General features: G+C 41.7%; 1 protein-coding gene across 1 annotated transcript; it reads right to left on the reverse strand.

Moving 5' to 3' along the window:
• Positions 1-10901: 10901 nt before the first annotated feature.
• tbpl1 (TBP-like 1) lies at positions 10902-18689 on the reverse strand. Its single transcript, XM_072441991.1, has 7 exons — positions 18644-18689; positions 17024-17240; positions 16869-16951; positions 16729-16792; positions 16536-16639; positions 13436-13530; positions 10902-11215 (listed from the first exon to the last, which is right to left on the reverse strand). Exons 2-7 carry the CDS (start codon positions 17156-17158, stop codon positions 11133-11135), a joined length of 564 nt encoding a protein of 187 aa, XP_072298092.1. The 5' UTR covers positions 17159-17240; positions 18644-18689; the 3' UTR covers positions 10902-11132.
• Between the last annotated feature and the right edge of the window lie 9203 nt (positions 18690-27892).

Consider the following 27892-nt stretch of genomic DNA (forward strand, 5'->3'; position numbering starts at 1 on the left):
GAGGACCGCACAATGGACTCGGCTTACGGTTCTGTAGAGACTCGGTCCGACTGGTCCTTGTCCGCGGACGAGGTCCGTGGCAAGGCGTCGCGTGGAGCGGTGTGGCGGCGAAGGTTTGTGAAGCGAACGGCGGCCGTGGAGCTGGCGGCGGTCGGGGAGCGATGCGTCGCGTGGAGCGGAGGAGGCTGCGAGGTGCTGTAGGGTCCTTGGCGCCGGGGAGCGGTGTGCTGCGCCGGGGAGCGAGGGGTCACGTGGAGCGGTGTGCTGCGACCTCCTTGAAGCGGCGGCGGCAACGGAGGCGATATCTGAGAGTTCCTAAGCGGTAGAACGCTTTAGCGGCGTGTTAGCTCCTCACGCGGCCTTTACTCAGATGAGGACGTAGCGCTGATCCACGTAAACGGCGTAGATTACTTCAAAAAGAAAAGAAACGAAGTAGCAAAGAAAGTCTCTGTCCGGTTTAGCACTTAAGCGTAGTTCCAGGTAGTTCCAGGTAGTTCCAGGTGGTTTCAGGTGGTTTCAGAGTCCAGGGCTGGCATGGCCTTGTCGACCACATGACGGACGGATTTTGTTGAGACAAAGGAAAAGTGAAAGGCCTGTCCGTGGAGACAGCTTCCAGGAGAGAAGACAAAGGGGATGAGAAGAAGAGAACAAGAGAGCGAACCTAGCTTGGAGCGTCCTTTTGATACCTGGCCCGCAGGGCATGCTGGGAGCAAAAGGGGCGGGCGCTACTGCGAAAACTTCCTATTTAACATTTTCCTGACCGAGAAAATAAAACTGGAGTAACGTAAATAATAATGGCAAAAACATTGAACCCTGTTTTAACATTTACACGTTAAACACTTTTGGCAGTTTGTGCACATTATTTCTTGAGGTAGACACATTTTACATCTTCTTTCACCTGTGATGGGCGCTCGAGTTAAAGCATTGGGAATATAAAACCTTAAACAGTGGAAAAATACGTAACACAAGGTGAAACATGCGGTGTAGGGAGTTGATTCGGACAAACATTCATGGCATAATCACGTTAAACATAGTTCATCGGGGTGTCTTCCTGTAAGACTGTGGGGAAAAGAAGATCTGTTAGCAGAAAAGTCACAGCGGCTCCCCTGCGGTGAGGGAGACAGGGAGAACGAAAAACCCCCAATGTTCAAGGAGAGATTTTCTGTTATCTGGCCGTGGAATGTCCATCTCCATTCCCCTACACAGTTCTGCTTTGAGTCTGAGCAGCACAGTTTACAACATTCACCATAAAGAGTACAAAATCCTCTCTATCCACAACCAGGGTATTCTCATTAATTCTGGAACCTGCACACTTGGGACCTCCACTCTTGAAACCTTCACACTTCTTGGGAGCCACGCTGGCCTTTCTCATTTCGCCCTGGCTTGGAGCAGCGCTGGCTCCTCTCTCTGTATTTACTCTAAACTCGTTACTTGAAACTTTCTTGACTGCATCTGCATAGGATACACCTTGAGAGACCTTTATTTTATGCACCTCAGCAGCTCTTTTGCTAAACCTGCATCCCCGTAGGCAGAGCTATGTTCTTCCCCACAGTTACAGCACTTCAGTTTTGCTCCCACGTCACACTTCCCATACTCGTGATCTCCTGCACATTTACCACATCTTTGCCTCCCTCTACAGACCGCTGCAATATGCCCAAAGCGCTGGCACTTAAAGCAACGCAGGGGCGGTGGAACATATGGCCTAACGTCATGGCACATGAACCCAATGAACACCGTACTAGGCAGGCACCTCCCTTCAAGTGTTACCATTACCGACAAGCTGTCACATCTTTAAGCCCCAGACCGGGTCACCTTCAACCGCCTAGCGTCCACCACCTTAGCTCCAGTCAAATTCTCCTTAACTTCATCCACAGACGTCGCCGTAGGGACACCTACGATAACTCCTCTGACCGTGTTTCTTTCAGCATCAGACACAAGAATGTCCTTTCCACCCAGACGTTTAGTTCCAATCGCCTTCCGTTGCTGAGCCGCGTCCTTGCACACGACACCGCAGGGGAGTGTGTGTAGCCCTATCTTGTTCAATGTTATGATTAAGGACATCTTTGACGACGTGGATGGGTCTGTTGGGAGGAGCCTTTATGCTGATGATGGCGCTCTATGGGTGAGAGGGAGGAATCTCCGGTTTTACGAGGCGAAACTGCAAAGGGCAATACAGCAGGTGGAGCAGTGGACCCTGAAGTGGGGGTTTAAACTGTCCGTACGGAAGTCTCAAGTGATCTGTTTCTTCAATGGGCATAGGGACGTCTCCCTTCGACTGCATGGGCAGGTGCTCGAACAGGTCAGGGAGGTGAGGTTCTTGGGGGTCACCTTTGACGAGAGGCTTAGTTGGCGTCAGCACATTGATGAGGTCAGTGGTAAATGCAAAAGGGTGAATAACTTGCTTTGTTGTCTATCCGGCCAGGACTGGGGGGCCAGCAGAAGGTCGCTCCTGGGTATTTATCGGGCCGTCATGAGGGCGGCTATTGATTATGGCTGTATAGCCTACATGTCTGCGGCTGAGACTAACTTAAAGAAGCTTGATGTGGAGCAAGCCCAGGCCTTGCGCATCTGCTGTAGGGCTTTTAGGACCTCCCCTGTCTCGGCGCTGCAGGTTGAGTTGGGGGAATTGCCGTTACGGCTCCGGAGGCTAGAACTTCTGTTGGCTTACTGGGTGAATGTGCAAGGTCATACGAGCTCTCACCCGGTGAGGGACTTTCTCAGGGTTGATGGGGGGCAGAGTGAGGCTGGCGGTATGGTTTTTAGCCAGGTAGGAAATGCGAAGGCGCGGCTTGCGGGGGTTGGTGATCTGCGTGTGAGCCCGTCGGTGGCTTTGTCTGCTATAGCTCCGTGGAAGTTTGTCCCGGCTCCTGTTGATGTTAGCTTGCATGGCAAGCTTAGAGGAGTCGCTGGGAGGGCACCGCAGTTTGCCGTACAAGCGCTCATCGATAAGCACTCAGGTGATGTGTTTATTTATACCGACGGGTCTAGGGATCCTGAGAGTGGGCGTACTGGCGCCGCTTATTTTGTGCCTGGCCTGGGGCTGGCGGTCAAGAAGAGGTTGACAGATCGCCTTTCTGTTTTCACGTCGGAACTCATAGCGATACGGTTGGCATTGGAATGGGCGGAATCTGCTTTACAGTGTTGCGGCATTGTGGTAGCCTCTGACAGCCTTTCTGCATTACAAAGCATTAAATCTGGGAAATCGGATTGCAGACAGGATGTGTTGAATGGCATCTTCTGTCTGATGCTCTCCCTGTCCAGGAAGGATGTGAGGGTTTCCTTCATTTGGGTCCCTGCGCATGTGGGGGTGGATGGTAACGAAATGGCTGATACACTGGCTAAACGTTCCCTTAGGCGGCCATCAATTGATGTGGCGGTTGAGTTAAGCAAGTCTGAAATCAAGCCCGTTATCAAGAGTCATGTGGTCGGCCTTTGGCAGGAATTTTGGAGCCACTGTGTTACTGGACGGCATCTCTATCACATTCAGGGTAGTGTGGGTCCTTGCGGGTCTATGGGCAGGAACGCGTGGGAGGAAAGGGCCTTCGCCCGCATGAGGATTGGCCATACTGGACTCAATTGGTCACTGTGTAGGATAGGCAAACATCCGACCGGTCTGTGTGGTCACTGTCGGGTGCCAGAGACTGTCGAGCATGTGCTGATTTGCTGTGAGGCTTATGATAGAGAAAGGGCCGGGTTGGCCTTGTGGTTTCGGAATAATGGGCGGGAGTTCAATCTGCGGAACGTTCTGGCGATCCAGTCACAGGGTTTGTGTCAGGCTGTGGTTGCTTACTTATGTAGCACAGGGCTGGGTAAACGTTGTTGTTGTTGTTGTTGTTGTTTTATGGCGGTTGGCATCCAAGTGTTGCATTACCGCCAGACTTTATTCCTCAGACTTTGTCGTAGTCCTCAGACTCTGTCGTAGTCCGTAAAAGTACTCCTTCCATTGCTTTGGTGTTACAAAGCCCATTAGGTCATGATATGTCTTTGTGACTAGAATAGTTGTTGTTGTTTCAGAGTCCAACCGGCTTTATTCCAGGGAGACTCTTCTTCATCTTCCTCTCCTTCTTTGACGTTCGGTGCTTCCACCGTACAGCTTTATTCTTCAGGCTTCATTCTATAGGCTTTAATATGTCCACTGATGTCGCCGCTTGGTAGCCGTGGGTAAACGTGTATAGAGGTGGGGGGTGTTGGAGACTGAGCCGAGGATGAGGAGCAGGAGGATGTTCTAACGCGCTTTGACTTCATGGGCCTAGAAACGACAGAGTGATGGAAGAAGGACTTCTAAAGGATAAAACGACAAAGACGTCCCATGACCTCATGGGCTTTGTAAAACAACAAAGACGTCCCATGACCTCATGGGCTTTGTACTTCCGAAGCAATTGGAATAAGAATTTCTAAGGACTACGACAAAGTCTGAGGGGAGGAAGAACTTCTATAGGATACAATGACAAAGGCATCTCATGACCTCTTGGGCTTTGTCAAAGCACTGGAGGTCAAAGCACTGGAAGAACAACTTTTAGGACTACGACAAAGTCTGGGGAATAAAGTCTGGCGGTAATGCGACACTCGGCTGTCGACTGCCATAAAACAATAACAACAGCAACAACAGTCTAAGGAATAAAGTCTGGCGGTAATGCAACACTCGGATGCCAACCGCCATAAAACAACAACAAGTGCTTGGAACTTATGTGCTTTGAACTCCTGGGCTTTGAATTCCTGCGCGTCTGAAGAATAAAGTCTAAAGCATAAAGTCTAGAAGTACAACTGCAGTGGGTGGAGGTTGTTGAGTTGATTATTACTGTTATTTGATTTGTAGGTTTTGGAGCAAGACTCCGCTAGCACTTTCTCTTTGTTTCTGTGGGCCAAAAACAATGATTTCAGTCTTGTCTGAGTTCAGCTGGAGAAAGTTGTTTTGCATCCACAAACTGATCTGTTGGATGCAGTGACAGTGTGAATCCACTGGTCCATAATATTCACCTGCCGACAGTGAAACATAGATCTGAGTGTCGCCTGCATAATTGTGATAGGACACATTTTCGCTGTGTATCAACTGACCTAACGGCAGCATGTAGAGGTTGAACAGAAGGGGTCCCAGGACTGACCCTTGTGGCACTCCACAGGTCAGGGACATGTGGTCTGAGACAGCTACCAAAAGTACTTCCTGTCTTCCAGATAGGACTTTAACCAATTTAGGGCAGTGCCAGTGATTCCCCCCAGTCCTCTAGTCTCTGTAAGAGGATCCCATGATTGACAGTGTCAAACGCAGCACTAGGATCTAAAGGGGCCTCCACACCGCGGCGGCCGAAGCGTCCAGTTTACATTCAAAGTCTATGTAAACGCGCGTCGAGCACGTAGTGCGTTACCCGCGGCGCGATTTCTTCGTTTTTGCGGCGCGATTGGTGCGTTTTCTTACGCTCTTGACGCTTTGAGCTCGCGTATGAGGCGCCCGAGGCGGCCAAAGCGGCCGGCGCGACATGTTCAGATTTGTTCAGCTCGCTGCAGCAGATGCGCTGCAGCAGCCAATCAGAGATGACGTCCTACGCACGACCCGGAAAAAGACCCAAAACAAACCCCGCAAGATAAAAAAAAATCCTTAAAACGCAGCTCTTGGAGCAAATAATGATATTGACTAAACTCTGCTCACCTCTGAAGTATATGCGGATCCCAGACGGGCCACGGAGCCCATCGCCTCCGCTTTTGGACTTTGTAAAGTTAATAAACCAAAGCTATGGTCCAACATTAACCTCCATTTACACCAAGAGAAAAGCAACACAGCACAACTCATCCACTGCGCATGTGCGCAGGACGACTCGGACGCACGTCTGCTGCCGAGTGTTTTTACGGTCATGAGTCCAGGGCGTCGAGAACGCGCGTCCGGTGTGTTTGTCTTTCTAATGTACACGCGCTCAAATTCTGCGTCGGGCGCAATTCGGCCGCAGCGGTCTTAGGCCATAGGCTAGCTCTCAGAAAGAGCCTAGAAAATGACTTCCGTCCCAGGGTCCTGGGAAATACTTTTTGTTATGGTTTTTATGAAGTAGAATAGTTAAACTTCTTCCACCAAAAGTTCCTCAAGCAGGAACTTTGCACTTTGTCTGTTGAAGTTAGGAAATGTACGAAAACATGCAAATATTAGCCTCTCATAGCATTTTTCACTCAATTTATCTCAGAAAGTAAAAGGGTCACACGCTTCATTTTTGGCACATAGACAGACAATACAATGAATATTTGATATGTGAAATATCAGGTCGATGGGAGTGGTAGTCTTGAATTAGTCATATGTTAAAAAAGCCATAATTTCAAAATTATCTCATATTGAAACAAGCTCACCATTAGGGTTGTGTTCAAAATATTGATACAGTGATATGTCGTCACGGACTCCATATCAATACTGAGTCACAGTATCGATATTTTTTATTTAAAAAAAAAAGAAAAAAAATATTTATTTATTTATTTTTTGAAGTTTTGTGGCCCGTAGGCTTTAAACCAGGTGGAATAGTACTTTTGCTGTTTGTGCTGCTCCTCTCGGCCGAGGTGAGAAGGAGCTGTGGACCTGATCAGAAGCTGATCTGTGCAGAAGAAGCTTCTGCAACATGTTCAGACCAGGCCAATTGTGTGCAATACTTTACTAGAATGTGTTCTTTATATTTCTATTTGGATCAGTTGGTTGGATGTATGAATTCAGTTATTAGAGCAGAATGGATTTATAAATAAGCGCTTTGTGGATAAACGTGAAATTTCATAAATTTTTGTATCCAGAGTAAAAATATTACCCATTTGGTAAATTTTTAAGACCCTTTTTTCAAAAATGTATCAAGATACATATCGTAATGAGGGAATTGTATCAGAATATACAAGTATCGGGATACGTATCGTATCGCAAGGGTCTTGGCAATACCCAGCCCTACTCACCATGGGTTTTTTGACTCACCAATTTTTCACATACTACATTTCAGATTCGACTTCATTAGGCCCCTTAACTGATACTAATAACAAAATGTTAAAATAAGTTCAAAACTCTTTATGATAAGTTCCAAATTCTTTAATAATAAAAATACCCCAATGTTCACAAATTCAATAATCAAACAGTTAATATCACGAGCTCCACAATAGGCTACTAGCAGAAAATAGTTTAATTATGCATAACCATCATACTATCAAATAAAAACTGTATCTGGACAAATTGTGATCAAGGAGATGCTTTCCTCGGCAAAATCGATGTTATGGAGATGAAGACAGTGGAAACTTCAGGACTGAAGCCCTTAGGAAGGACATGTTCCTGTTGTACCTGCAGTTGGGCCAGACTACTTTCAAAGTTCATGATACTATCAAATGATGCAATGTGACCAAGATTATTCAGTATCTTCATTACATGAGATAAACCTGTGAGATGTCCAACTGTTAGTCCAAGGGCCAGTGATTTTGGTGTTTGTTTATAGCCATCAGAAGCAAGATAGACAGAAGCTTGAGTTCAATCTGGCCAGATACGTCTTGTAATTCGTCCAAAGTAGGATCTTCTGATGCTCCCACTATCCAGGCAAGGAGGTTAAAAAGTTCATGAGGCACATATTGGTGACATTAAACTCCTCAGAAGTAGGAGGCCACGCCCACTGAACACCTGGCTTTTGTTTAACAGCAGAGCACAGTGTGTGGAGGAGGCCTCTCCTTGTCAAGTCCTGAAGTCACATGCTCTGGGCTTAAAGTGACATTGTCTGTTCCTGAAGAGCCTAAGTCACTTTCTGATGCAGAGTCTAAATCATCTAAAACAGTTCCAGTTGAAAGTGTTTCCACAAACACAAGTTCACTCTTATTCCTTATAGTTGGGCGATGAAAGGTGATCTGAGGATACTCCGCTTGAATCTTTGACTTGAGCTGGTCATTCCTTTCATTAAAAAGTATCGGTAAGTGTGATGTACAATAATTCCATGGAATGCTGGAGAATGAGATTTCAAAGAAAAAAACATATATTGACTTCAGATAATTTCCAGGTCAAGGCCCACTCAAGGACCTTTCATCCACCTCGTTTAAAGCCCACGGGCCACAAAACTTCAAAAAACATTATTATAATTTTTTTTTTTTATCTTTTTTTTTTCTTGTTTTTTAAGTGAAAAAAATATCGATACTGTGACTCAGTATTGATATGGAGTCCGTGACGACATATCGCCGTATCGATATTTTGAACACAACAATGGTGAGCAATATAGTAGCAATATGAGTTTCAATATGAGATAATTTTGAAATTATGGCTTTTTTAACATGACTAATTCAAGACTAGCACTCCCATCGACCTGATATTTCACATATCAAATATTCATTGTATTGTCTGTCTATGTGCCAAAAATGAAGCGTGTGACCCTTTCACTTTCTGAGATAAATTGAGTGAAAAATGAGTTTCGTACATTTCCTAACTTCAACAGACGATTTTACACACTAAGTTCCCACTTGATGAACTTTTGGTGGAATAAGTTTAACTATTCTACTTCATAGAAACCATAACAAAAAGTATTTCCCAGGACCCTGGGACGGAACGACAAGATACAGAAGCTAGCCGATGGCCTATCTGTACGAGGCTTTAGACTGAGGCTTTGCCTGTGTCAATGTTCAGGAGGATGTCATTTGTCGCCTTGACAAGAGCAGTCTAAGTGCTGTGATGAGGTCTAAAACCTGACTGAGTGAATTGTGTGAATGTTTGTGCTTTGTGACATCGTCATGGCCACCGTTCTCACAGATGTAGTACACAAGTTTATACTCTTATCAGACAACAGCCAACATAATAAAATGAGCTGTTTGTTTAGTCACAATCTCAATAATGGTGAATAGTTGTTAAATCATGTTTTTTCTTACACTAATTGTGAAACTAAAATTTTATATTGTGACATTGCCATCATTAAGTAGCCAATTATCCTCATTTTATCACAAATATACAAGACACTATTTCATATACATGGTAACAGATTTAATTTTAATTTTATAGAAAATACAAAATACTGAAATCTGCAGTTGACACTGGTTCAAACAGCACTCCATTAAACATATTAAAACAATGTACAACATTTAGTCAAACACACATGTTATATTGTATTTACAAAAGGTTATGGTATTTACAAAAGGTTAAGCTAAAACATGGCTGCTACAGTGCAAACATTATTTCTCTAGTCTTATGCAGTTCTGACTTGGTATTTTTGCAGTTTCTATCTAATTTAAATAAATGCAATGTTTGTGCAAGAGAGTGCTGTTTTAGTTTCAGTATTATTGGAAAAATGTGTAGTAAAAAGTACACAGTGGATATAAAAAGTCTACAAAATGCCATGTTTTTTAATGTAAAAAAAAAAGAAAAAAGATTCAAGATAAAATAAATTCAGAAGTTTTTTCACCTTTAATGTAACCTGTAAGATTCAGTCAGGAAAAACCTACTAGAACAATTTCATTTGGAGTTAATCAGAGGCTATTTAAATGATGGCGGTGTGTATTATCTCCTATTTAACATGAGTTTGAATGTGATCGGTTGTTTCTGAACACAGGATTTAATCATTTTCAACGGAATCATACAGGTTATAAGTCACATCAAAAAGTGGAAAATGTTCTGAAATGATTTATCCATCACATAACCGGGCATTTTCACCGAGGACTGTAAGACTTTTTATATCCACTGTAAATAATCAAAGTTAAAATAAACAACAACCTTAGAAACAAGTGGCATGAAAAGAACAGGATTAAAATAAAAGGCTGTGGTAGTAATTTCTTACAAACGACAGGACGGACGGGTTCCAACAAAGGGAGTTAATAATATCAAATGATTATGCAAATTGTGTTTAAGTGTCATAAAGGTAATTTATCCATTAATCCAGTGAAACTCATGGACGGCTCTTTGGGTCAGTGAGATCAATCATTAATCTCAGACACACATGTGCAGAATAGTTTGCCAGGAAGGTCCAATTACAGGAAACACTACTTAAGAAGGACCTTCTACATTATTAAGCAGACCATCATTTGTAAGCAATATGGGAAGGAAAAAGGATCTCTAGTGCCGAAAAGAATGAAATGGTTGAATGCCTTGGACAAGGTCTGAAATATAGAAATTTCATAAAAACTTAAGCGTGATCATCGTACTATCAAGACATTTGTAGCCAAGTCAGAGCACACACGGATTTGTGCAGATAAGGCACATGAAGACAAATTTTCAAACAGTTTTGTTCACTGATGGGTGTCATGCAACCCTGGATGGTCCAGATAGATGGAGTGGTGGATGGTTGATGGACGGCCACTATGTTCCAACAAGGCTGTGACGTCAGCAAGGAGGCGGAGTCATGTTCTGGGCTGGAATCATGTGAGAAAGCTGGTTGGATGACAATGCGCCATCTCATGGTGCAAGGAATACCTCGGCATCATTGGCTGCTATTGGCATAAAAGAAGAGAAACTCCTGGTGTGGCCCCCATCCTCCCCTGACCTCAACCCTATTGAGAAGCTTTGGAGCATCCTCAAGAGAAACGGCAGCTCTGGGAGGCTATTCTGACATCCTGCAAAGACGTTCAAGCAGAAACCCTCAAGTTCAATGGATACAAGAATTGTGAAGCTCCTATAAAATAAGGTGTCCTATGTTAATGTAACTTGACCTGTTAAGATGCTTTGATTAAAATAGCTTTTGATTTCAGTAAATGTGACCTGCTAATGCTTCTAATTTAACAAATGACCATTTTCAGTTCTTTAAAACAATAATATGGTTTGAAACTATGTTGTGCATAATCATTTCAAACTGCATTTTCAGTTTTTATTTTAGAAAAAAATATTGTTATCAAGTTGAACTTACAAATTATGACGACTGTCATTGACTGATATTGATAGAAAATCAGAGAACAATTTTCATAACAATTTTGGAACGAAGTGTGGGGAGTTTACTTCCCCCCAGCAACTTGGAACATGTCCAATGACAAGAGTGTTGAACTGATTACTTTGGTTTAAATTATCCAGAGGGTTTCTTGGTGGGATTAGGAAGACATTTAGGAGGTTTTTATCTTAGAGTTGAAGGTTAAAATCGTGTGAAGTCTGTCGGCGTGTAGTGAGGAGACTCCGAGCTTAAGGTGCATTGTCTCTGGTCTTTAGGCCGCACATGTCTCCAATGTCTCTCCCAGTCAAACTATTTACGAAGAGATTTCTTGCACTCAAATAGTAGAGGATAGATTGTCTCCACAGCAGTGGCCACATTCTGCACGTTTGGTCCTGCGTGTGGAGAGGAGAGTAAGAAAAGGAGAAAACACGTTATACAACTTATACTCCAGTGTGACATATAGTCCAGAAAATACGGTAAATGTAATTAAGCCATTGTAACATTTCAAGACAAACAAAAATACAATTAGGGGAGAAACTAAATTATGGCATTATTGGAATAGCCTTACAAATAACCTTAACTTTGACCACAATGTATCTTGATATAAATCACTAAAAATATTTTTGAAGAACGGTGCAGGTCAGCTATGTCATATAAAGAGGCTATGAACTTTCAGTTTCAGGACATTATTCTGAGAATTAGGTTAGTACAGACGGATTTTCTGGTTGTTATAGACCAAAACACTTGTGTGACATCCTCTTTGTGCAGAGTGTGGGGGATTGGATTTAACCACTAAATTAAGTAATAGTAGAAAAACTATAATAAATAGTGTTCAAATAAGTATTGGAACACCCTACTTTTGCAAATACTGCAAAAAGTACAAGTAGTACAAATGTCAAAAGTAATAGCAGTAATGAGACAGTGAAAACGATCGTAATGAGGTATAACTTGTTGAAATCGGTGAAAGTGTTAAGGAGTTGCAACGCACCGAAAATCAGGAAAAAACTGGAAAATATAATAAGAATAAAAAACACAAGAACATATAGCGTGACATCACGCAGACACTCAATAAGAATAAAAAACAGTAGTCATTACCCAGACACTTTAAACTTAATAACTTATAAAAAAAAAAACTTTTACAAAAAACACTCTTGTACTCTTAATAAAAAGTAGAAAAGAATAATAATAATAATAACAACTCTTATTTACAGCTGTTATATGGACAGAGAATATTGCACCAAACAGTTTTGCTCGTGATTATGAAGATGAATGACACATGTTCAGGGCTAACAGTGTTTGTTGTAAAGTCTGACAGCAGCAGGAAGGAAAGACCTGTGAAACCTTTCCTTCACACAGCGAGGGTGGATCAGTCACTGAAGCTGCTCTCCAGAGCGGAGAGAGTGTCCTGCAGGGGGTGAGACTCATGGTCCAGCATAGATGTGAATCTAGCCAGGACCCTCCTGTCCCCCACCTCCTGCACCGAGTCCAGAGCACAGCCCAGGACAGAGCTGGACTTCTTGATGACTCTGTCCAGCCTCTTCCTCTCTCTCTCTGTGATGCTGCTGCTCCAGCAGGCCACACCATACAGGAGGGCTGATGCCACCACAGAGTCGTAGAAGGTCTTCAGGAGTGGCCCTGTCACTCCAAAAGACCTGAGTCTCCTCAGGAGGTAGAGCCGACTCTGGCTCTTCCTGTACAGTGCGTCTGTGTTATGAGTCCAGTCCAGTTTGTGGTTCAGATGAACACCCAGGTACTTGTATGAGTCCACTCTCTCAATGTCCCGTCCCTGGATGTTCACTGGTGAGGGGGCAGTGGGGTGGCGTCTGCGGAAATCCACCACCATCTCCTTGGTCTTCCCCGCGTTGATGAGGAGGTGGTTCCGCTGACACCAGTCCACAAAGTCCTGCTCCAGTCCTCTGTACTCTGTACAGAGAACTTCTGCAGGACACAGCTGTCCATGTCATGTCTGAAGTCTGCAGTGTAAAGGGTGAAGAGAAAGGGCGCGAGGAGAGTGCCCTGGGGCGCCCCCACACTGCAGATCCGAGTGTCCGAGTGACACACAGACACACCAAGGTGCTACTAATTTAGAATAATAAGTGGAGTAGAGGAGGACTTTTTAAAAGGCAGACTAACAGGTCTTTGAGAGCAAGCATGTTTTTGATTGGCAGGTGTTCAAATACTGATTTGCAGCAATAATATACAAATACATTATTTAAAAATCATATAATGTGATTTTTTTTAGACTGTCTCTAAGTGAAACTGCACCTACGATGAACATTTCAGACCCCTAATAATGTCTAGAGAACTTGCAAAATTGCACAGTGTTCAAATACTTATTTTTCTCACTGTATATATATACTCAGGCAGAATTTCCATAGAAAATTTAAGAAGCACGTTGTATTAATCTGTGTTCGTATTGAGCTCAATAGCTTGTTTGATTGGACTCTTGGATAGTGTTTTTTTCCTGGTAATGTTTGAGATGCTGCAGAGAGCCGAAGTATGGAAATGTAACTGTCTGGTTATTAGTCAATAAGTGGACCTGGAGTGGAAATATTGTGCTCTTTTTGGCAGAGAAAAAACCCTTCTCAATAATAGTAAATGCGTGTTGGTACCTGTGATTGTGATGCTGCCTGTGGAGAATACTTGCACTGTGGCTTTGAGATGTTTGATCCTATAAGTGGCAGCAGGATGCAGCTCTGGTTCATAACTACAAAGAAAATCAAGACAAATTAACTTGGTGAAAACAAAACCTTTAAGCAACCTGAGAGTTGAGGTGGGTGACAAGGACTTGAAACTATATCACAATATGTTTTGGTATTTATCCCCAAAAAATGACAATATAAAATAGTATGCAACAAAGTCGATAGGTAGCAGGTAGGAATTGAATAAAAACCCCTTAACGTCTTAACCATCAAAATGAATAAATTGGCTGCTCGAAAAAAATTACACTATTCGCCTAATTAGTTTGTTTTCTAACTTTCATGAGATTGTATTTAATTCCAATGACGAATAGGAGTTTTTTCACTCTGTGGCCTCTGCACATTGTTAATCTAATATAAGAGCTGTAATCCTTTAATCAATGATTCTGTGTGTGACAGGTACAGAGTGCATCCTGGAGGATGGGCTGAAACAGGAAAGTGTGCCGCAGCCATGGATCCATTATATTATCTGGATAGGGTATGGCTCTAGCCGCAGCATGTCGCCACCACCCCCAGTGGCCACTCTATTGGTACTGCAGCCAAAGAAATTGTGCGGCCCAGAAAGCTTTTTTTCCCTAGAGCGCAATGTAACAAAAAACTGCTCGTGTTCGGCTGAAAGAGCACCTAGAGCAGTGGTTCTTAACCTTTTTGTAGGTATGGGGTTCAGACCCCATCAGTTTCATAAGCGCATTCACTGAACCCTTCTTAGTTGTTAAAAAAATATATGATTTTTTCAAATTCAAAACATAGGTACGTATGTTACTGTGCACAAAATGAACCATACATCAACATCACTGTGTTCAAAGAACAACATTTTCACACAAAAACAAAAACGTAATAAGAATATTTACTGGCTGACCTTTTGGCCCTTTTGGGGTCAGGCTGTTGCCAAGACTTTGCCCTAAAAGGAGAGCTTTGATTCAAGGTAAACTCTGGGGCCTTTTCTGTGATCATTTTGGCCCTTTTGGGGCCAGGCTGGTGCTTAGACTTAGCTCAGAAAGGAAGACTTGGATACAGACTAGACTCTGGAGCTTGTTCCCAGGCCAGGTCCTTTTTGGCCCTTTTGGGGCCAGGCCGGTGCAAAGACTTGCAGGCTTGTCTCTGGGGACTCTGGCCTGGTCCTTTTTGCCCTCTTGGGGCCAAGGCTGGTGACAAGTCTTATCCCAAAAGGGGTTTTGATACAGGTTAGACTCTGGGCGATTTCCCTGGTCCTTTTGGCCCTTTGAGGTGCAAGCTGGTACCAAGACTGAGTCTGATCTGTGTCTTGACCTCCGCCGAACCCCCGAGATTGACTCACCGAACCCCTAGGGATCGATCAAACCAAGGTTAAGAACCACTGACCTAGAGCTTTCAGAAATGTCAGATATAGTGACAATTCTTACCTATTTATGGGTCATTGATTTTTTCTAATAATAAGCTTCTTCAGTTGTCTTTAAAACGCATTTTAAGCTGTTAGCTGTTAGTGAGCCGCTCTAGCCCAGCTCGTGACCGCCTAGACCAATCAGCGCACATAGGTGAAGTGAACGGGCCGAGATGCTGTGGATGAGCCCAAATGCCACGACTGAGCTAAAGGCGTAAAACTATGGATCTATGAGTTTAATAACAGAACAAATCATGAAACTAATGACCACCACAGACCTGAAGGCTGTGGATCTACTGCTCAGAAGCGATGTCTTGAAATGTTTCTGCCTGAAAAACTAAATAACGTAATAAATGCTGTGGAAATGGAATGTTTTGCCAGGTATAAACTAATCGATGTTACGTTTCGTGTCCATCAGTGTTGTTATCTGTATTACACAGACAAGAAACCTAAATATGGACTTAATCATGACTTTAGCATGTTTTGCATGTAGATCATCAACATGTCATCTGAATACATTTGACATGTTGCAGTCATTTGGCAGATAAAAAATCCGTAATTTAAGAAATCAATTTTAGATCATACATTCCGTGTATTATCAAAATCAAAATTATTTCAATTGTCAGTGAAAAAGTTTACAAACTAGACATTTTTTATGATCTTATATTTTATTTGCGATAACACAAAACACTGAATTATAACACTAAAGTATTGAGCCATGAAAATAAATAGATTTTGGTAAATACATATACAAAATGTACAGTTTAGCACTATGTATATAATATAATTAGATTGACGTATAAAAACAAAATTGCATCAATGAGCAAATCTTCTGATGTATTGTAAAAGTAAAGAAGCAGCACACCAGTATTAGATCATGAGCTAAACTTTAAGGTGAAGCTTATATTTTAATAGATCCATGAGTGAAAACGGCTTGATTTTATGACGACGCAGTGAGAGTTGCTCTCTGCTCGCCTCGTGCGCCGAACTCTCTGATCGCCCCGTGCTCGGGTCATTATTTTTTTTTTTTCCCGGTTCAAAATCCTTCAGCTTTCTTAAACCAGTTGTTTAATATTTTGCTTTATCTCACACTGGGCTCTGCGCTGCTCTAGTAACTCCCTCTGATTGGTCAGCACAATCACATGGTACGCAAACCTGACGCAAACCTACGTAACTTCCAGGCTGTATTGCCTGAAGAGCTAAAGGCTAACTGGCGACATGCGCTACTGAGCAGCTGCCATTGACTTGAATGGGCGGTCATCTTGGCTGCTGGGGGCATGGCTGCAGCATTCACCAGGCTGACTCATCCTGGTGAGTAGCCCCCGTTTGTCTGCTCATCCAAGGGGAAGGAGAGAGCCTATTCTCTAAAGACTACAGGAATCTTTTTTTTTTTTTTTTTTTAACACCTTGGGCACATATACAAGGTACCTATAGCACTGTAAGAATGTTAAACGTTAATTTTGCATGATATAGGCCCTTTAACGTCTGCCAGTATTTAAAAATTGTGTCCACAAGAGGCCACTCAATCCAAGCAACAACTATTTAATGCAACACAACTCATTGACTATTAACACTTGAGTTGGCCAAACCTCCTGCTGACCATAATAAATTGTGTAATAGTAAATAGTTAAGTTGTTATATAAGGACAATTACCTTGCAATCGGCCTGTTCTTCTTGGTAAAGTCTATGAGATGAATGGCAAAGGGCATCGAGCAAACTGCCAGAACATTTACGACCTTAAAGGCTGAGAACCTCACCTGAACACAGACACAGACATACATTTAATATGGATTTAAATAGTTTGATTTGAATATTTTAGCTTAATAATATCACAATGAAACATTACCTTAAAGCCAAGCTTCTGTAAATAACGGGCTAACCTTCGAGCACCCACCTTGGCTTCCATCTCACTAGAGCAATGACAACTCAACAGTAAATACACAGTGAAATGCACTTGGTCTGGAGAAAATAAAACTTGTCCCAAACCTTGTTGCACCAGTGCAGATGATTTTCCCAGATGACCATATTGAGGCAGTTATCTTGGGTTTACGAAGCTTTATAAGCACTTTCTGAAAAACAATTCCAATTTAGACATATATATCATCATAGATGGTTTATTTACAGATAATGCAATTACATACCCCGACTTCAGGTTTATAGATTACATTAATTCCTTCTAAAGCAATGGTGCGCAAATTAAGATGGCACCTGGTTCTGAAAGTTGCCACCACGTTGGTGATAATAATATCCAGCGATTCATCATTGTTGGAATCCATCAGGAAGTGTGCAGCACCAAATAGAGACAGAAGATGACTTCTCACAGCCTCATCATGGCTCCACCACCATCACTAAAAGGAGCTGCAGGTTAAAGGTACACGCAGATGTAATACTCTTATGCATATGTAGCACTCTTACGCAGATGTGGTACTCTTACGCAGATGTGGTACTCTTACGCAGATGTGGTACTCTTACGCAGATGTGGTACTCTTACGCAGATGTGGTACTCTTACGCATATGTAGCACTCTTATGCATATGTAGCACTCTTATGCATATGTAGCACTCTTACGCATATGTAGCACTCTTACGCATATGTAGCACTCTTACGCAGATGTGGCACTCTTACGCAGATGTGGTACTCTTACGCAGATGTGGTACTCTTACGCAGATGTAGTACTCTTACGCAGATGTAGTACTCTTACGCAGATGTAGTACTCTTACGCAGGTGTGTTTTGAAATTATTGCAGTGTATTTATACGGCGCTTTTCCACCTTCAAGGCACTCAAAGCTCTTTACTAGACAATGTGGGTGAAGTGTCTTGCCCAAGGACACAACAACATTTCCTCTAGCCGCCCCACTGTGGCACTTGGTGTTCCCGTATCCCATCCAAGTACTAATCAGGGCCTGTCCAGCTTAGCTTTTGAGAGCTGACAGAATCGGGCATTGACAAGCAGGTATGGCCAGATTTAGCACTTCCACAAAATATTCTTCAGAAAATACGCAGTCAGCAATGGCCTCTGTCATTGCACAGCATCTAGTTTCTCTTTGATATAGACCTACATCATAAATAATGTTTAGATTGCATAAGTAAATATGACAACAAAGCTATTTATTTGTTTCCAATAGTTTCTAGTAATTAACAGCTTATTACCACACAATGTGCCCTTAAAGCAAAGCACAGTGACAGTAGTATAGAACTAGATTATGTCGTGGCAAAACTAACACTATAAGCTGCTGTGAAGAACATATGTGGAAAATGACTGACGTAGCCAAAAACTGCAGTACAGCACGCTATAGGAATAGTCAAAAACCCAACAATAAGATCAGTTTGGTGTCGGATGTATGCGGTGCTTGACTTTGCAGTTTCAGGTGCAGGTTTACGGAGAAGCTTCTCTGGAGAAGCTCTGTTAGCCAAGAGCTGTGCTAACATAACATGCACACTACGTATTCTGCATTTGTTTTAAACGTTATAATACCAAAAGCTAATGATAGAAGTTAAAAAAGGACAGAAAGTACATGTTACAAATGGATAGTGCTGTAACATTGGCAAACACTCTCGTCTCCCCGTTAGCCATCAACAAAGAAGTAGCTACACAATAATGAATGAAAAGTTATTAGCATAGCACGCTAAATGCTTCTTTCGGTTTCACACCTGGACAAATCAAAGCTAAAGATATATTTGCCACATTAGATTTACTGCAATCCTCTTAATCTCGTTGTGTAGCACTTATGAGGCATTTAAAAATAAGAATTGTGTACAAACCCCCTTTTCTGTGGAAGAAACGATGTTTCCGGTGTTCCTCCAAAACAAGCACAACTTCCGTTTGTGAAAAAAGTTGTATTTATTTATTTATTTTTCCCAAACTTCTTCAAGCGTCAAGCATACATTTGCCTTACGAAATAAATACATACGTGTGTTTGTTTTTTTAATACTTTATTTTTATTCATCCATTTTCTATTTGTGTCCATTGCAGACGGAAGTTTAACAGAACATTGCCACCTTGTGGAGTATTTAGAACAGTACAGTTTTTAGTAGATAATTCAAACCTTATAATAAAAAGCACAATGCACACATAAAAATACCTATCGGTACAGCCATAATTATTGAGATTATTCTACCTTTTGGTTAATAGTCTTTTTGCGCGTCACATTTGTTTGTTCTACATTGACAGATCCCATGTTGATTATTTTTGTCAGTAGAGAAGGGAGCACATCTGGTCATAGACAAACGCCCAAGCCCATAGTTCAGGAGGCTGTGAATGTTTGTGCTATCATTGAGATAATACACAGCCGTCCAGTGACTCATGAATGAAGTTTATCAATGGACACTGTTCCAAAATGTCAGCCAGGATTTACACAATACACCATTTAGATTGTGACTGAAGTGACACGTTCATGAGATTTAGTCTAGAGAAAAACACTACTTTTTGTAGTTAGAAGTTAGAAGTCTGGTTAAAAAAAAAAGCTTTAACAACAGAAATGCCTATAATTTTACTGATTGTGAGCACTATAATGCAAATATGGAATAGAAAGAAATCACATTTGGCATTATTATAACATTAACATAGTTGGAACATTCTTAATGCAGATGGATATGTTTTATGCCATACTGTGTAATATTTTAGAAAAAATAAAATGAAAAATCCATGGAAACAGGAGGAGGCTCCTCCAGGCCAGGGTAAATTCTGTGGAGTTGTAAAGCCTTTATTTTTTTCAATAAAACCCAACATAGGACTTGGCCTAATTCAACAGATTGCCTATAAGAGTAGTGAAGAAAGTAGATCTAAAATTGAACTTCTGCTGCACATTTTAATAAGCCCAAATTAAATATGCACCATGTCACTTTTCTGCTAGTCTCCATCAAGATATTAATGCACTTATACATGTATTAACAAAGTTTCACAAAATGTTGCTGTCATGACATTGTAATAGTTTCCTATTAATACACAGTATAATTTGATGCATTGTTCTTTGGGCCACTTCTCATGGCTGGAGCATCCCCAAATAAAACACAAAATAACTCCTTTATGATTCAGCCTTTGTTATTGTTCGCCCTCCCTTGTTTCCATAGCGAAATATACTCTGTCCTCTTCATCTCTTCTGCACTTGAGCACGGGATGTCCGAGGATGTTTACTACACACTTCTGTTTCAGCGCATGTCACAGTGTGTGTGTGTGTGTGTGTGTTCTGCTGATGTGTGTGTGTTCTGCTGATGTGTGTGTGTGTGTTCTGCTGATGTGTGTGTGTGTGTGTTCTGCTGCTGTGTGTTTTCTGCTGCGGCTGTTTGTGTTCTGCTGCTGCTGCTGCTGTGTGTGTGTGTGTGTGTGTGTGTGCGTGCGTGCGTGCGTTCGTGTGTGTGTGTGTGTGTGTGTGTGTGCGTGCGTGCGTTCGTGTGTGTGTGTGTGTGTGTGTGCGTGCGTGCGTGCGTGCGTGTGTGTGCGTGCGTGCGTGCGTGCGTGTGTGTGTGTGTGTGTGTGTGTGTGTGTGTGTGCGTGCGTGCATGTGTGTGTGTGTTGGTGATGTAGCTGGATGCAGGAGTATGTTTACAGTCCTATTGGGTTGGAGCAGGGACTTCCCAGGGGAACAATGCTCTTCTTCTCATTAGGTCATAAGACGAGCCATGTAAACACACAGATGTGAGCACTTAGTCCTTCATACAGTCAGATATGTCTCTGGATAAATAGACGTCCATCACTGGGAGCTGCTCTATCTGTGTCTAAGTGCGGAGGATAAAAAGTGTATCAGGGAAAAGGCCATATATCTTATGCAATAATATAGCCAGTAGGGAAAAAGTGTATAATGCTGATCAAGGTGCACATACAGTATTTACTTTATACCCAATTCACTGTTTACACACGTTCCAAGCCTGTAGGACTCCCATTAAATACAGCACAGTAAAAGACACAGAAAATACACAATTAGCTGGTGAATCTCTAGAAATAATTTATCAGCAATCTATTTACTTTCAGGGAAAAGCTGAAGGGAAGTCATATCCCTGGAGGCAGTATACATGAGAAGAAGTAACACAATACCAATAATAGTCTATATAATTACAGAAACTACTACCAATACACAACGATTTACTAAAGTACGGATCATATTTTTCCCTTTTAAACAGGATTATGTAATTACATGTTCACAAAACCAATAGGAAGTTTATTATGACATATTTTTGTGGCGTTAATGTAATACAAATAGAAGCGTTCTCTTGATGACAAACAGTTGTGTGTACGGGTAACATCACCATAAAAAAAACATAAAAATACAGAGCCAGTAAACCAAACGTTAATCATAAATGAACCCATTCGCTTTTGTGCAAACATCACATGATCATTTTATATCTCTATGTTCGTAAGATATTGTAATAAAAGCCATTCAAATTGTGGTTGTTAAGTCCATTTCTGTGCAGAGGTGGTGCCGCTGACCTCACCTCTGCCTGTAAACTCTTCATGTTTATCAGCAGCGCCGTCCCGTGTTTATATTGGGCGTACATCACACATCTAAATCAAGTGGACTTAAGATCCACATTAAGCGTCTCACAGGCTCGACTGGAGCGTTGTAAATGTTTCAGGGTTTGATGCCTTTGTGGGAACACGGAGGAGGGCTGTTCAAGCACTGGATACTTTTTATATGCTGGACAAGGCTGGGAACAAAAAGATGGACAGTCTTGTAAAAAAAGGAAATATAAATGAAGACCAATGTTTCATAGTGAAAGAGACCAGCACCAGTTTGAAGTATGCAGTGGTGTCAAAAATGTGAAGCGCAGCAGACACATTGTTCTGTCAGTTTAAAGAGTCATTTCATAAACTAAAGAGGCCATCAGGTATTATTATTTGATTATATTTTCCTATTTATATGGCTTTTGGCCTCTGTTTACAGTATGGTTGCTAGGTAACAGTTCTGGAATTATGTCACATCCGCTGCTCATGTTCAACCAGGAAGTAGCATTATAAACTTCAACCAAATTATCAAACGGGAAAAATAGGCAACACATTTTAGCCAATTCTTAAATATAATCATGTTCACTACGTTTGAGTAGAATGCGTTGTCTAACCTGTCACAATATGCAGTATTTTAGTCAGAACTTATCATCCAAGAGAATCCACAGCCTACTTACAATTACAGTTTGGATAAGAATATCTAACGACATTGAGCGTGTCTTAATATAACTTTCCCGATGTCATGAAACTGTCGCAGACTTGACTGTAGAGGGTGTTGTTATGGGACAGAGATGGACGTTGTGCGAGCGGGCGGTGCAGGGGGAATCCAGCGCTGTCGTAGCTCTTCTCTGGGGTCCTCCAGTGTAAACAGAGACGTGGGAACAACCCGCATGTTTATAACACAGGGACACACAGCAGGGCACACAGGCTTGCACGCTGAGCAGAGCAGGTAGAGCACTTCTGCACAGACAGTTGTACTGATGAAGCCACATGTAGGACACTTGGATACAAAAAGACTGCTGCTATTATGCACAATTTAATGAATAGATGAATTGTGACATCAAACCTTTAAAAAAAACTGGGCAACAGGTCATCACAAGAGGGTTAATTTGTAGAAAATTGTAGAAAATAAGAGAAGCTGGTGGTTCTTTTAGACTATTGAATTGCACATAAAATACAGGATCATAAGCAAAGCGTTGGCGCCTTGTCATTTGCATATGGAATTCATTATCTGAAAAACTACTTCCTTTGTCTGTAAGAGGCTATCAAGACTAAACACTTTCCAACTTTATAAAAAGAGATCACTGCTAAGATTGGGATGTCCAGTCTGCGTCACTTCATTAGGAGGCCAGGAGAAGACAGAGGGATTATCACGGCTGCACTCATCACACAAGATTTACTGGCCTAATATTAACACACCTGCACAAATGTTATGCTACTCAGCCCAAAGCTATGTTTAGACTAGTCCTAAAATGATGACGTCGCCGTCAGAATTATCTTTACACATTTAGCACCCAGCGCACCTGCTGTTTTCACTAATCTGTCACTAGTCAAATTAAAACCATAAGCATACAGTCCTTTTCTGCTGCACACTTATGGATATAATTTGAGCTAAAACCACAGCAGTGCTGATGTAAGCTAAGCAAAAAACAACATGTTATTTTAGTTGTTTTATTTTGGTTTAGAAAATAATTCCTTTTATTTAATTAACTGACCAGAACGGCGAGAAAAAGGGTCAGTTAGTTTACTTTCTTCAGATGACATCAGTTCAAGACTTTTTTTCAATTATACAAACTACATTCTGAAAACACTCATTGACAGTGTTGAACAAACAAAATGATTCGGCGTTTCCACTGGGGCCCAGGCACCGCAGTGTTTGGACAGAGAAGGAGCTGGAGTAATCTTTGTGGAGTGGACTCTTCCTCTGTCACTGAAACAGAGCGCTCCCAAAACAAACGGCCCAATGTCACCGACAACTGCAGCGGAAAACCACACACTTTTCCAATGGTCAGCGAAGGCATCGTGAGGGCTTTATCCATTTCACCGCCGTAAGAGTGAGCTTCTCTGTGTTCCACATAATCACCATCAGCAGACGAACCAACATTTGTCACAGATGTCCAGAGGAAAACTGATTTGCCTGTCATTCATTCATAAATGCAACACCGGAGTGAAGACGCAATAAGTGTCTTGCCCAAGGGTTCAAAAGCAAATGGGCCAGCTGTAAAACACACAGTGAGATGATGAATATGACGGCGTAATCGCGAAGACCGTAGCATACATCACCACATTACTACAACTAAATAAACGTAATGATCAGTGACTTTAATGTGAGTGTAAAACCCCAGAGGCTTTGCCTGTAGGATCTGAGGAGCGGTGGAGCGGGGGTGGAGCGGGGGTGGAGGCGATGACACAGAAGGATGTTTTGGGGAGCAGACAGGGGCCGGGGTGAAGACAGATGATAGGAAGAGGGACAATGCCTCTGCTCACTCGGTCCGCTCCAGTTCGTCCACTGCATGAAACGTCCCCATTAATGGACAAAAGCCTGATAATTGTTAATTACTATGTCTGAGATCTACAGCACTGCGAAACGAACTGGAATCTCCTCACTTGTGCACACAAACACATGCCCACACACACTCACACTGATATCTGAATTAATGGTCTCCTTGGGGAGTCATCCAAAGGCCACGGGCGTTTGGGAGAAAAGATTCTTGGAAAAAGGCTTCATCATCCGAACCCCATTAGTAACCCCATCTTAGCCATGCAAAAAACAGAATAAGGTTCACAAAGGAATACGTGAAACAAGGTCATATACTTATCGTGTTCAAGAGGTGTTCACTTTACAGGCGATCCAAGAGGCGCTGGACATCCACGAAGAGGCCGCCCGGTGTGAGCGCATGGGAAAAAAAGGAGCGGGAATAGTTCAGGAACAGTTCAAAGAGACAAAAAAACAAAGATTTTAAAACAAGGAAGATCTTAATTCTCGATGTTGGAGGCTCTTTGGGTACAGGAAGTCATTAAAGAAAAGGCCCATAAAGCCGTGTCAGATATATCGTGTGGAGTTATAAAATACTGGCTTGTCGTGTCCTCCCTCAGAGTTCGGGGAGTTTACTCAAGTTATCTGTTGTATTGTTTCCGGACTTGTAAAGCGAAGGAGACGCTCGGTGAAGCAACTCAAACCAATGCCTGGGCACAGTTTGTAAATGAGCTCTTTTACAAGTGCGGTCTGATTTGTGAATGCGTCGGATATGGCCACATTACTCTGGCTTGTACATCTTTACTGTGTTTCAGGAAGGACTCATCCCAGCCACTTCAATGTACTGCAAAAAACGACTGCATTTTGCCACCCACCTTGCATCACCAATAGCCAAGAGAAGAGTATTTTGACTCTCAATATTCAGGTCTCCTTTGAGGCTTTTCACAAGATGCCATCGTCATCAGTTGGGGGTGCAAGGCCACGTGGAGGCACTGCTCTGTCTGTGACTCTGATTAGACTTGACACAATCTGACCATAAACACTGATTAAGTTGAAATTACTGACGTGAGTAAGTCTGTTTTTCAAATAGAATTGCAGTTAAAACATGAAGTAGCCTGTTTTTCAGTTAGTCATGCTAACATTTTGCTGAAAGTCAAACAGACATGAACCAAACGGACATGAACGCTCGAATTGATCTCAGGCTCCGGAATTGTTTTTTTCTTTTTCCCAAGAGGATTTATTTATGGGTTTCAACTTCCTGTTTTATGTAACATTTTGTGGACTTTTTCTCAAAAGGTGTATTTTATTTTAAATTGTTATTTGCTATGGCAACGGTCCTAGTTCCTCATCATTTAAACTTTTCTGTTTGCGGATACGGCCACATATCTGCAAACACATTTAGAAAAAATATAATTAGTTTATTTGAACTGGGACAGTGCACATTAATCAACATTTCTGTAAATGTGCCAGTATTAGCTGGAGTTTAGCTGGTTTCCATCTGTAGTCCCAGGCGAGGTGTAAAATGCCAGCAACAGTGTCACCATGGTAACAGTAGAGCTATCTTCCCTAGGAATCCAACAGCAACAAAAAATTCAGGTTCTATTTAATTGTGCTTATTAAGAATTGGTTGTGATTGTGACTGTGCTAGCTACTTTTTGTTCTTAGAGTAGAATATTTATAACATTATTGTATAATATATATATATATATATATATATATATATATATATATATATATTGTCGTAACGGAGCAGTTGAAGTACAAGTCTGCAGTGTCTCCCTGTGAAGATGTGACTACTGTCAGACAAGAGACATGTTATTACAGTGTTCCCTCATCACTAACTCAGAGTACTGCACTGCATTAGAGATGTTCACCCACCCCCTATCCCCGCCCACTCTTAACATACTTCTGAGTTTTGGAAAAAAAACAAGTTGACTCCAGGGCAGGGTTGAAAGCTTATCACGTAGTAATTTTTCAAAAATAAAAACATATAAATGAAAATCTACTGCTTGCCATGGCGAAATGCCACGATGAAGAAGTGGTTTGGATGAATATTATCTATGTAGCCTAAGTACCAGAACTTTAACAAGAAGCCATCAACATGATTACTATCTACTACTACTACTACTACTAAAGTAATTAAAACATGACAGACTGTTGCAAGGTAACTTTACTAAAGTTTGTTCAATTGTAATTCTATTGTAAAAAACCTGCAGGCTCAGCCACATTCATTTTAACATTGTCTGCTACTGAACTTTCTACCAGTTTTCTTAGTATAATATGAATGTATCATTTTTATGATGACTCTATGTAACCTCACCTATTATGGGAAGTAATCAATGTGATTAATGTAGTTACTTTGTTCTCTGTTTATCTTCCTCCTTCTCAATTTGGTTTTTTGGTGGACAAGCATTTTGTATCCAAGGCAAACATGGATACTTGTTTGGAGGGAAAACAAGTCGCTGCTTTTGCTTTATTGCTGATAAGACAGTTCATACATGCCAAAATAAATACACTCATATTAGGAATAGAAAAACACAAAATGCATTGCTTGGTTTTCCCTGTGGCTGGTAGATTTGAATGAACAGGAGCCATGAGCCAGAATGCAGGATATGGGGGTTGTTCAAACACTCTTGTGCCAGGTTCTTTTACGATGGTCCCATCAGCCATTATCTACTGACTGTGTTATGGTTAAGAGTAAATACAGACCTGGGCAGTACCACTGAGTAGTACTACGCTGTGTGTGTATGAAGCTGTATTTGTGAGTCTGCGCTGTACTCTCCCCGGCCCTGCAGCCAGAGGAGATAACCACAACAGTTTACTCCATTTCATCAGACTCTTCTGGACATTTTAGCTCTAATGGACACAAAGCAGAACCGCCGTTTTATCTTCTTGCTCAATAAAAACTGCACTCATAGACTCTATGTCTCAAAGCCAAAATAAATGTCTTTGTTTGTGAGAAGCTGCAGGAAAACAACAGTGTGTGGCAATGAATGTAATAAAGTTGAATTAAAGCAACAGTTTGTCACTTTCTGGAGGTGGCACGTCACCAGCATTCTTCCATGAAAATAGAAAGTTATATAGTTATATATTTCTGAACATTCTCCATAGAAGATAGATGTGTTTATGGCATTATGTGGACTATCTTAACTTATTTAGTTGTCAATATACATGCAAGTTGTACAACAAAATTATGTTATATCAGATGGTGGTTAGTCCTGAGCTGACACGACTCTCCCTCCTCACCAGCATGTGTTTAAAGATCAGGAAACCTGCAGAGGAAACCTACACAGACACAGGCAGAACCACTCAGAAGGACCTCATCTTGGAATCGATCTCAGGACCTTCTCACCGAGAGGCAAGAAGGCCCACTCACAGTAAGGACCTGTTTTTAATGCAATAAAAACAACCACAAAAAAAGCTTTTATTTTCCTCTTTTTTGTTCAAAGTTACGTACTGAGACTTTAAGTGAGCGAACCTATGGATCAGCCGCGACATACTCTGAGGAACATTATGGATGAACAATATTATAGGGTCAAATGTGGAAACTAAATTTTCCCACGGGTACAATAACGTGTAGCTTAACCTTTAAATATGTATCGTGATATTGGAGAGGTGTTCCAGGTATCAGTTATCAATATTGGTCCATTATTTAATTTATCCAAAATGTATGTAGCTGCCCCAGGTTGTGCCCAACCTAACTTCAACTTATCATACATCTTTGAGTCTTGCAATAGATATTAAAATCTTGACATATTAATTTCAAGCCACAGTAGCAAGACACATTGTGGATATCGGTATCAGCTGAAATAAATCCATATCGAATCATAAAAATTCACTTTCTCACACTATAAATGCATTAGAAACCTGAACAGCCAATCTACTAAATATATTAAATGAGACACAGGGAGCAATTTTGTTTTGATGGACAGAGAATGGGAAAATACATGCACCTCATAATTGGAGGACCACAAAATCTCATATCTGGAAAAAAATGTGTTGGTAGAATGTGACCCGTTTATTCATGTGGGTGTAATCCTCCATTCGTCCAGGAGTGTTCCATTGTAGAAAAAGATTCAGTTGTATCATCTGGACT

This window comes from Eucyclogobius newberryi, unplaced genomic scaffold (assembly GCF_026437365.1).
Source record: "Eucyclogobius newberryi isolate DKJ021-1_F unplaced genomic scaffold, fEucNew1.0.hap1 SCAF_1, whole genome shotgun sequence".
NCBI classification, from domain to species: domain Eukaryota; kingdom Metazoa; phylum Chordata; class Actinopteri; order Gobiiformes; family Gobiidae; genus Eucyclogobius; species Eucyclogobius newberryi.